The sequence below is a fragment of the Cherax quadricarinatus genome, chromosome 23, assembly GCF_038502225.1.
Source record: "Cherax quadricarinatus isolate ZL_2023a chromosome 23, ASM3850222v1, whole genome shotgun sequence".
Taxonomy (NCBI): domain Eukaryota; kingdom Metazoa; phylum Arthropoda; class Malacostraca; order Decapoda; family Parastacidae; genus Cherax; species Cherax quadricarinatus.
In genome coordinates this window covers 17,081,728-17,094,232 of record NC_091314.1, presented here as the reverse complement: position 1 = coordinate 17,094,232, position 12,505 = coordinate 17,081,728, and the positions used below count along the sequence as shown (strand labels likewise).

The 12,505-nt window shown below is 41.3% G+C and overlaps 1 protein-coding gene across 1 annotated transcript in view; it reads right to left on the bottom strand.

Annotated features, from left to right (window-relative positions):
- LOC128685571 (angiopoietin-related protein 2) overlaps positions 1–12,505 on the bottom strand; it is a 107,657-nt gene that overhangs the window by 86,275 nt on the left and 8,877 nt on the right. Inside the window, exons 2-3 of the mRNA XM_070088114.1 lie at positions 10,201–10,293; positions 9,456–10,099 (exon numbers count right to left, since the gene is read on the bottom strand). Of these exons, the coding sequence (XP_069944215.1) occupies positions 9,456–10,099; positions 10,201–10,293 (737 nt within the window). The remainder of the gene's footprint in view (positions 1–9,455; positions 10,100–10,200; positions 10,294–12,505) is intronic.

Genomic DNA, 12,505 nt, shown 5'->3' with positions numbered 1-12,505 from the left:
TATCTCCATTATGTCGCCGTGAAGGTTCTCTGTACATTTTCTAGGTCAGCAATTTCACCTGCCTTGAAAGGTGCTGTTAGTGTGCAGCAATATTCTAGCCTAGATAGAACAAGTGACCTGAAGAGTGTCATCATGAGGTTGGCATCCCTCGTTTTGAAGGTTCTCATTATCCATCCTGTCATTTTTCTAGCAGATGCGATTGATACAATGTTATGGTCCTTGAAGGTGAGATCCTCTGACATGATCACTCCCAGGTCTTTGGCGTTGGTGTTTCGCTCTATTTTGTGGCCAGAATTTGTTTTGTACTCTGAAGATTTAATTTCCTCGTGTTTACCATATCTGAGTAATTGAAATTTCTCATCGTTGAACTTCATGTTGTTTTCTGCAGCCCACTGAAAGATTTGGTTGATGTCCGCCTTGGGCCTTGCACACACTGCACACACTTACCACACAGACCCATTCTTTCATATGTAGGCCTGCCAGCTTTCTTCCACCAGATCTGAAAGCACTAGAATTTAGGCATACAAGTACGTGACTGACCCTGGCTGCAATGACGTACTTGTACGTGACCGACCATCAAAGGGTTAATCATGAAACGGGTCCACTGTATATAGGTCTCCCTCAACATTTGCAAGGGTTAAGGGATCAAGAGCCTCGCGAATGTTGAAAAATTGCGAATGTTTGGTGTCCCAATACATTGTAGGGAAATATAATACAGTACTGCTTCCTTAATTTGTTGAACCATGAACAGTCATAAAATGCATGAAAACATTGTAAATTGTACTAAATACATACATGTTATGCTTTAATAACATGTATGTTATTAAATATCACTGCCTCCACCAAGACTCTCCTAGGGACACTACCCAAACCACCACAAAAACAGTAAATATACAACCATCATTGCACAAGACCATGGCCCCACAGTACAGATGTTGGAGAGGAGTCTCCTCCTTCTTCCTCTACTGGGGAAAGTAGATGGAATCCAGGACGGGGTGGCCCTGGCTTGGATACTGAGGATTATAGTGCAGTCCCAGAACCTGCAGAAATTGACAACACACCTCCCAACAATTCTCAACCAAAGGTAAATTTGTGCAAATATTATGCTTGGGGCATCTGTAAGCATGGAATAACAGGGGAAAAAAATGGGACATGCAACTTTGACCATCCCAAAAAATGTAGCGACCTCCTGTCTAAAGGAGTGTGTCGTTCTTCTTCCTGTACTTTCTTTCACCCGAAAATGTGCCACTCCTCGGTCCTCCAGAAGCAGTGTTACAACATCGAGTGCCCTGCATACCATCTAAAAGGGACCAGGAGGCACAGACCCCACAAGACAAACAATAGTAGCTACGACAACCCAACTCCAGGTGATTTTTTAGTGGCAGGAAACGAAAAAAGAAAATGGAAGGAAATAACAAAAATAGTCCACCACCTTGGAGCCTTGTTGGACTGGAGGCGCAGCCAGTGGCCACCCATGGCCCTCCAGAATTACAACTACTGATGCCAATAACAAAATCCCCCCAACAAACACAGAATACAACCTCGTTCATATTTGCTAATATACAGGGCCTTAAGCCATCCACCAACAACAAAATACCTTTTATCAGTGGACTTCTAGTGGAGTCTAATGCAATGTTTGCAGCCTTCACAGAGACTCACACAAAAGATCACTTTGACAGTGAAATATGGATAAGTGGTTACAACCTTTTTAGATGCGACAGAAAAAACAGGCAACAAGGGGGGGTTGGCCTGTATGTCAAAGAGTCCCTTATCTGCACGGAGTTGCTGAACACCACAAATGAGGTAGTTGAAGTTCTATCAATAAAGATCGAGAACCAAAACCTAGTCATTGTGGTTGTATACAAGCCACCAGATGCAACCTCACAACAGTTCAAGGAACAGCTACTGAAAATCGATTACTGTTTGGAAAACCTTCCAGCTCCATCCCCAAACATCTTACTGCTTGGTGATTTCAACCTAAGGCATACAAAATGGAAGAATGTAGCAAATAATGTTATAGCTGAAACAATCCCGGGAGGTAGCGCAGATGAAAGGTCACACACACATGAGCTACTAAGTCTCTGCGAAAAACACACCTTAAGCCAGCAGATAGTGGAGCCAACAAGACTAGAAAACACACTTGACCTTATCTTCACAAATAATGAGGACCTGATAAGAGACATAAGAATATCAAAAACAACTAATTCCAATCACAATCTAATCGAAGTCCAGACGTACATGCATAGGGGTCCTGAACAGCAGAATGCATGTACCTGTGAAGGTGTCTTCACAAAATACAATTTCAACAACAAGAACATCAACTGGGACCAGGTAAACCATGTCCTAAACGAAACATGTTGGGAAGATGTCTTAAATGACATGGATCCAAACCAGTGCCTTGAAAGGATCAACTTCCTGGTAGCCGAAGCATGTTCTAGGCATATTCCCCTAAGAAAGAAGAAGAGCAGGAGTAAACTGGAGAGAAAAAGATGCTCCCTCTACAGAAGACAACGAAGAGTCACTGAGCTCCTCAGGAGTGCTAGAATATCTGATACACGAAAGGAGGCGCTGACCAGGGAAATGGAAACTATGGAACTTAAGCTAAATGACTCTTACAGGAACCAGGAGAGGCAGGAGGAGCTTAAAGCTATTAGTGAAATTGAAAGAAATTCAAAATATTTCTTTTCATATGCCAAAAACAAGGCAAATACCACATCTAGTATCGGGCCCTTACTCAGACAGGATGGGACTTACACAGATGACAACAAGGAAATGAGTGAAATATTGAAATCCCAGTACGACTCTGTGTTTAGTGAACCACTAATCGGTCTGAGGATCGACGACCCAAATGATTTCTTCATGAATGAGCCTCAAAACTCCATAAATGTATGCCAGATTTCCGACATTACCCTAACTCCGATAGATTTCGAAAAAGCCATTGACAACATGCCTATGCACTCAGCCCCGGGCCCAGACTCGTGGAACTCTGTTTTCATTATGAACTGCAAGAAACCCCTCTCGCGTGCCCTAAGTACACTATGGAGGAGGAGCTTGGACATGGGTGAAATTCCACAGTCACTTAAAACAACGGATATAGCCCCACTCCATAAAGGTGGCAGCAAAGCATTAGCTAAGAACTATAGACCAATAGCTCTGACGTCCCACATCATAAAAATCTTTGAAAGAGTGCTAAGAAGCAGGATTGCAAATCACCTGGATTCCCAAAATCTGCACAATCCAGGGCAACATGGGTTCAGGGCAGGTCGCTCCTGCCTCTCACAACTACTGGATCACTATGACATGGCCTTGGATGCACTGGAAGAAAATCAGAATGCAGATGTAATATACACAGACTTTGCAAAAGCATTTGACAAATGCGATCATGGCGTAATAGCCCATAAAATACGTGCTAAAGGAATAACTGGGAAAGTGGGGAGATGGATCTTCAACTTCCTAACAAATCGAACACAAAGAGTAGTGGTCAACAGAGTTAAATCGGAGGCTGCCATAGTGAAGAGCTCTGTTCCACAAGGCACAGTACTCGCCCCCATCTTATTCCTTATCCTCATATCAGACATAAACAGAGATATACACCACAGCACCGTATCATCCTTTGCGGATGATACTAGGATCTGCATGAGGCTGTCATCTGCTGAGGACGCGGTTAACCTCCAAGAAGATATAAACAAAGTTTTCCAGTGGACAACGGTAAACAATATGATGTTCAATGAGGACAAATTCCAACTACTCCGTTATGGAAAACTGGAGGAGATAATAACTAGAACAGAGTATACTACTGACTCCGGCCATACAATAGAGCGGAAAAATAATGTAAGGGACCTGGGAGTAGTAATGTCTGAGGATCTCACTTTCAAGGATCACAACAGTGCCACTATCGCACGTGCAAAGAAAATGATAGGATGGATAATGAGAACTTTCAAAACGAGAGATGCCAAGCCCATGATGATCCTTTTCAAATCACTTGTTCTCTCTAGGCTGGAATACTGCTGTACATTAACATCTCCATTCAAAGCAGGTGAAATCGCAGATCTAGAGAGTGTACAGAGATCCTTTACTGCACGTATAAGTTCTGTCAAGCACCTTAACTACTGGGAACGCTTGGAAGCACTTGACTTGTACTAGTTGGAACGCAGGAGGGAGAGATATATCATAATCTACACTTGGAAAATCTTGGAAGGAATGGTCCCAAATCTGCACACAGAAATCACTCCCTACGAAAGTAAAAGACTGGGCAGGCGATGCAAAATGCCCCCAATAAAAAGTAGGGGCGCCATTGGTACACTAAGAGAAAACACCATAAGTGTCCGTGGCCCAAAACTGTTCAACAGCCTCCCATCAAGCATTAGGGGAATTGCCAATAAACCCCTGGCTGCCTTCAAGAGAGAGCTGGACAGATACCTAAAGTCAGTGCCGGATCAGCCGGGCTGTGGCTCGTACGTTGGACTGCGTGCGGCCAGCAGTAACAGCCTAGTTGATCAGGCCCTGATCCATCGGGAGGCCTGGTCATGGACCGGGCCGCGGGGGCGTTGATCCCCGGAATAACCTCCAGGTAACCTCCAGGTAACCAATGCCTCCACCACTTCCTCAACCACTGCGAGTCCCTACTACCCTCCCTCCGACCCCCACAACTGGCAGCCAGCCCTCCCACCAATGTGTGGTGAGTGTTTTGTTTGTTCATTATTTGCTATTAAACTACAGTATATATAATGTAAACCCATTCATGACTGCGTATTGGAATGGCTATTTGGACAGGTATTGGACGGTGACATCATGTGTTTACTCTTGAGCACTGTGAAGGCTTACTCAGCCCTGTAACAACTTCAGACAGTATTACTCAGGCTGGCTCCTCCTCAGGAAAATTAATGAATAGAAAAAGAAATAATAATTCATAAAGATAAACACTTTATTATTTATTAAATCAAACATAAAACAATAAAACATGAAAGGTATATCCTATTTGAAAGAAAAATGAAAAATGAAATGAATAAAATAACATTTGAACTCAACGCTAATATCTACAGGGGTGTCTGGTGTTGGTGACACTGTTGTTGAAATCGTAGCCGTTGCTGATGATGGGGTGGGGGGGGGTCGCAGGTGTTGGTGACCATCCACTGGCTAGTTCTTCACAGTATACCAGTGAGTAATCTCTCCCGATGACAGGAAAGCAGGTTCTTTACTGCTGCAATGATGTGGGGTTACGTCCTGCAATTTCATACAGGTGCACAGGTACTTAAATGCAAAATGGGGAAGTCTCTGGACGTTAGTCCTTCTCCTGTTCTTCTCGTTGATTGACAGGTGACCCTCACTGTCATCCAAGCTGAAAAGATAGACAGGTTACCCACTGCTTAAATAATCACTCTCCATGGCAGTGTACAATACTCAAAAGACGTGGTGATTATTACAACAGTCAACCTAGAGCAAGACTGAAAGGACTAAGTTTATTATTGGTCAAAAGTGAAGCTTTTAACCAATAAATCCACTAGAATACAAGGCAGGCATGTACTTACAGTAGTGTTGGGAGCTGTGAGTCGAGTGATTTACTGTTTGACCAGAGCCCCACACGTCACCTTTCGGGGGGGGGGGGGGGAAGAGGGAGGGGAAGGGATAGCGGGAGCTAGACTGACCCTACCTTAACAAGCAGCCAGCAGTCAAACTATCACTTTCAGGGAGGGGAAAAAAGGCGGGAAAAACGGGAGCTTGACTTACCCTACCTTAACAAGCAGCCGGCAGTGAAACTATCACTTTCGGGGAGGGGGAAGAAAGGATGGAGCTTGACTTGCCCTACCTTAACTAGTAGCCGGCAATGAAACTATTGTTACTATATCGCTACTCCTATCTATTGAACTTTTCCCTCACAAGCACGGCAAAGAATTAAACATTTCTGCTACAGCTAATAATAACAATAGTAATAATAATAATAAATATGATATAATTGAAGAAGGAAATTGTACAAAAATACGAGGGAGTGGTTGACACATCGTCAGTGTGACTTTGTTTATGCTGGAGTGAACATTAGTCTCCATGCTCTTCCAAACATTTCACAATAATTCATTGTGTTTGGTGCTTGTAGATCGAGTGTGACTGGAGTGGTAGAGGCAGTGGTTGAGGAAGCGGTTGAGGCAGTGGGTGAGGCAGTGGGTGAGGCAGCAGTTGAGGCAATGGTAGAGGCAGTGGTTGAGGCAGTGGTTGAGGCAGTGGTATTTAATAACATATATGTTATAAATAATAATAGTACATGTTATTATTAATAGCATGTATTATTATTAATAACATGTATACGTATTATTAAATACCACTGCCTCGACCTCTGCCTCAACTGCTGCCTCAACCACTGCCTCACCCACTGCCTCAACCGCTGCCTTGCCCACTGCCTCACCCGCTGCCTCAATCGCTGCCTCAACCGCTGCCTCTACCATTGCTTCAACCGCTGCCTCAACTGCTGCCTCAACCACTGCCTCACCCACTGCCTCAACCGCTTCCTCAACCACTGCCTCTACTACTCTAGTCGCACTTAATCTACAAGCAGCAAACACAGTGAATTATTGTGAAATATTTGGAAGAGCACGGAGACATTATTATAATATAATGCTCACTCCAGCATAAACAAAGCCACACTGACAATGTGTCAACCACTCCCTCGTATTTTTGTACAATTTCCTTCTTCAATTCTATCGTAATTATTATTATTATTATTATTATTATTATTATTACAGTGGACCCCCGGTTTGCGATATTAATCCGTTCCTGAGAGCTCATCGTAAACCAAAATTATCGAAAAGTGAATCAATTTTCCCCATAAGAAATAATGGAAATCAAATTAATCCGTGCAAGACACCCAAAAGTATGAAAAAAAAAATGTTACCACATGAAATACAGTGGACCCCGGTTTACGATCAGCTCCCAATGCGACCAATTATGTAAGTGTATTTATGCAAGTACGTTTGTACGTGTATGTTTGGGGGTCTGAAATGGACTAATCTAATTCACAATATTCCTTATGGGAACAAATTCGTTCAGTACTGGCACCTGAACATACTTCTGGAATGAAATATATCGTAAACCGGGGGTCCACTGTATTAAGGTTAATGCACACAAACTGAAGAAGACATGCACAGTTTGTAGTACTCTACTAACAATAGAATACATGACACTTACCTTTAATGAAGATCTGGTGATGATTGATGGGATGGGAGGAGGGGAGTGTGTCGAAGTTGTTAATGTTTAGAAGGGAAATCCCCTTCCATTAGGACTTGAGGTAGCAAGTCCTTTTCCGGGGTTACTTCCCTTCTTCTTTTAATGCCACTAGGACCAGCTTGAGAGTCACTGGACCTCTGTCGCACAACAAATCTGTCCATAGAGCTCTGTACCTCCCGTTCCTTTACGATTTGTCTAAAATGGGCCACAACATTGTCATTGTAATAGTCACCAGCACGGCTTGCAGTAGCTGTGTTAGGGTGATTTTCATCCATAAAGGTTTGCAGTTCAACCCACTTTGCACACATTTCCTTAATTTTTGAAGTAGGCACAATGGATTCCATATCTGGCATAGGCTTCTCAGGGTTAGTCCGAAACCCTTGAAAATCTTTCTTAATTTCCATACTAATTCTCACCCTTTTTACCACAGGGTTGGCACTAGAAGCTTTCTTGGGGCCCATGGTAACTTATTTTGCAGAAACAAGCACCAAAAACACTGTGATAATATGGAATGTACCGAATGTATCCTTAGATGCGAGCACACTGGCTGGGCTTGTAAACACTGGCACACACGGGGCAGTTCAGGCCACACATGGACACGTCTCAGACGAATCGCGTATACCGGGTTTTTTAACGGGAACCGAGGCAAAAATTTTTGTGTTAAAATGTATCGAATACCGGATTTATCGGATACCAATGCCTTCGCAAACTGGGGGTCCACTGTATTACTGTTGTTATTATTAGCAGTAGCAGAAATGTTTGATTCTTTGCTGTGTTCAAGAGTAAACACGTGATGTCACCGTCCAGTACCTGTCTGAATAGCCATTCCAATATGCAGTCTCATGAATGGGTTTACATTATTTATACTGTAGTTTAATAGCAAATAATGAACAAACAAAACACTCACCACACTGAGTGGTGGGAGGGATGGCTGCCAGTTGTGGGGGTCGGAGGGAGGGTAGCAGGGACTCGCAGGTGGCGAGAAACTTAAATATGATTTGGCGGTTGGGAATTCGCTAATGTGTGAAGCCCACGAAAGTTGAAAATGCAAATGTTGAGAGAGACCTGTAATCAATAATTCTAGTGGCTTCAACTCAAGCAGGAGAAAGCTGGTAGGTCCACATGTGAGAGAATGGGTCTGTGTGGTCAGTGTGCACTGTATAAAAAAATCCTGCAGCACGCAGTGCATAATGAGGAAAAAAAAAAACTTCGACCGTGTTTTTGGATTAAAATGCCGATTTTGAGGCGTATTTTTGTATAGTATTTATGGTTGTATTCTCGTTTTCATGGTCTCATTTGATAGAATGGAAAACATTTTACAGAAATAGTGGCAATTTTGATTAGTTTCACGATGAAAACGACCTTGAAATTGAGCTCAAAGTAGCGGAAATGTTTGATTTTTACCAATGTTCAAGAGTAAACAAATCACACCACACATCCAATACACTTCAACTGGGGAGTCAGATATTCTTTCACTAGTGCACTGATATTATTTATACTATTTTTACAATAATGCAGTAGTCTGCAATACAGTAAATTTTCTTATTTTTTGTGTGAATAAAAAATCAAAATAGAAAGCAAGAGTAATATAAGAGGGGCCTAGAGACATGACTAATGAACAGAGGATATGTTATTTTAGTGCCAAGTATGTCTGCATTGTTTATTCTGGACCCTGTTTTGAAATTGGTATCTTTTTTAATTTGCATAAAAGTGGCCAAATTGTCAATTTCTTAACACTTTATTGGGTAGTTAAAATTGGTAAATGGGCAGTTTCTTGTACTCAGTTGATAGAAAAAATGGAGTTCTCAAGAAATTGCTATGAGTTTGGTCAACAGGAACAATTGAATTGGCTGAAAATAGGGCTCAGAGTCGGCAAAATTGCCAATGCGTATATATTGCTGAGATCGCTAACTTTGCGGGAGCGTAATTCTATCATTTTTCAATCAAATTTCGTACTTTTGGTGTCACTACCATCAGGAAAAGATTCTCTATCATTTCATAAGAAAAAATTATTTTTTTTTTCAGAAAGGGGCTTGCAACAGTCAAAGGGTTAATGTCACAAATGTATATCTCTTGTTTTGATAACTTATAAAACATATTTTGCTGTGTGTGTGAATTTCCTGTCTGTCTTATTGTATATGGTATTTCCTTACCGTAGGTTGCATGCCTCTCTAATGGGTACTTTATGGTGGAAGCTGTTTGTGCCACCAAAAGAGTGCAAAATATAATCCTTATCATACCTGTAGTTTATGGTGTCTATTCTCTCTGCCCTCTGATTCTGTAGTGTCTCAGTGGCAGTAAGCCTGTCACTGAGGCGCTGGAGCAAGAGAATAGTGGTGTCCATCTGACGTCGGGAGAGCTCCAGCTCAGACTGGCTTCCAGTGCTGCTTCCCTCACCAGTTGCAGCAATGCTGTAGCTACTCTCTTGCTGCCTTGCACCTGCACCATCACTAGCACTGTTTTGTCTTGTATTTCCACCACCACTAGGATTGTGTTGTTTTACACCACCATCACCACTAGGACTGTGTTGTCGTACACTTCCACCACCACTAGGACTGTGTTGTCGTATACCACCACCACTAGGACTGTGTTGTCGTACACCACCACCACCAGGACTGTGTTGTCGTACACCTCCACCACCACTAGCACTATGCTGTCTTGTACCTCCACCACCATGCTGTCTAGCACCACCACTACCATACTGCCTTGCTCCTCCACCTTGTTGTCTTCTGCCAATACTTTGCTGCCTCTTGCTACCACCATGTCTTCCAGTGACACTAGCACTAGTACTCCTATTGTCATGACTTGGTTTGGAACTTCCAATGCTGCTGTCGGTGTCACTGTCATTTCTGATGCCACTGTATCTCTCATTGCTACTGAGCTGCTGAATATGATGATAGATACTTATGAGGTGAAAAATATTCATTCAAGGAATGATATTTGGACAGTATAGTTATAATGACAATGGGTGCATAAAAGACTAACCTGGTTAGGTGTATACGTGTGAGAGGTGATGATACTGTTGCTATCAGGGACATCAGCTTCTACTTCACTTTCACTTACTGCAATCACTTCCTCCTGCCATTAAATAAAAGTACTGTACTGAAAATTCACATTAATATAATTTTAAAGATCTCTTCAAAGGTTTTGCAAAAGATAATAAATTTAACCTAATAAAATGAAAATCTTCTAATAAAACCAATGTTTCTTCTCCATCTAACTTTAAGCAAGACAATAATAGTTAAGCTTTGTAGCTACCACATACATATTCATATTAAAATAGCAGCAGATGTACTATTTGAGAGTGTAGGCATAAATTCCACATCTGAGTGAAACAAGCAAGAAAATATTGATGCATAACTTTAATTCTCAAAAGACAGAGAAGGAAGGAAGAGCAGTAGAACCAGTTTATTTCAAACAATCAAAGGAAAGTACTATAAGCATTCATACACACTGACTCAATCAGCATGTCCATGATTAAAAGACAAGAAATGAAGGAGGATTACTAAATGCTGCTAGACATGGTGGTGACTGACATTTTTAACTAAAACAAGTGTAAGGTGATAAAGATGAAAGCAGAAGTAAGAAGGCAATAGTATTATGCAGTATGAAAGAGAAACGCTTTTAACCCTTTGAGGGTTTCGGCCGTACTAGTATGGCTTACGACCCAGGGTTTTTGACGTACTAGTACGCCTAAATTCTAGCTCCCTCAAATCTAGTGGGAGAAAGCTGGTAGGCCTACATATGAAAGAATGGGTCTATGTGGTCAGTGTGCACAGTATAAAAAAAATCCTGCAGCAAACAGTGCATAATGAGAAAAAAAAACTTTGACCGTTTTTTTGGAATAAAACAGCGACTTTGCACTTTATTTTCGTATGGTATTTATTGTTGTACTCTAGTTTTCTTGGTCTCCTTTTATAGAATGGAAGACATATTACAGAAATTGAGATGATTTTGACTGGTTTTACAATGAAAAGTACCTTGAAATTGAGCTCAAAGTAGCAGAAATGTTCGATTTTTACCCAAGTTCAAAAGTAAACAAATCATGCCAAGCATCCAATACACGTCAACTGGTGAGTCTAATATTCTTTCGCAAGTGCGCCAATATTATTTATACCATTTTTTACACTAATGCAGTAGTCTGCATAACAGTAAATCTATTTTTTGTGAGAATAAAAATTCAAAGTGGAAAGCAAAAGATTGTAAGAGGGGCCTTGAGACGTGACTAATGAACAGAGGAAATGTCATTTTAGTGCCAGGAATGTCTTTCTTGTTTATTCTGGACCCTATTCGGAAATTGGCATCTTTTGAAATTTGTGTGAAATTGGCAAAATTGCTATATTCTGACCACTGTACTGGATAGTTGAAATTGGTAAATGGGTGGTTTCTTGCACTCACTCGATAGAAAAAATGGAGTTCTAGCGAAATATTCATGTTTTTTGTCGACTAGTACAGTGGAATTGGCTGAAAATGGGGCACAAAGTGGGCAAAATCGCCGATGCGTAAACATCGTCGAGACCGCTAACTTCACGAGAGCATAATTCCGTAAGTTTTCCATCAAATTTCATACTTTTGGTGTCATTATGATCAGGAAAAGATTCTCTATCTTTTCATAAGAAAAAATTAATAATTTTTTTTTTTTTTAAATTTGGCCGACCCTGAGAACGAGTCTCGGAGAGGGCCTGTCGACCCTCAAAGGGTTAAAACAGAAATAGAAAAGAACCTAGAGGTGGATATCACATTGGACAAAGGATGAGGTACAAACCAGAAAATATCGGTGGCCTGTGACAGATGTAAAAACATCCATCAGGATACTATATACACTGTAGGGCTCCGCTTTACGGCATTTTGCTAATACGGGCATTTCAAATTATGACCCAAATTCTTTATACAGCTTCCCCCCCCTTCCCCACCAGTCTCGCTAATATGGTCTCTGCACACCACCCTGTTTACATCCTCCATGAGCTCTGCGTGTGTCTGTTATGTCTGGAAACTTTCCATAAAGTTATTGCATATTTTACGTATGCTCTGATAATTATACTTATGTGTACTTGTGCCTAAATAAACTTACACACTGTGATGGCGTGCAGGTACACATTAAAATCACTAAGAATGTCTCACTAGTCTTGATGCTATATTATCATTATTATTATTATTATTATTATTATTAATCACTAAGGGGTGCTCTAAATGTCATACATTACGTTAATATGGACATTTTCATTAATCCATCTATAATATTTTTTCAAAATTATATAAGAAATACGTTACATAATACAGTGGACCCCCG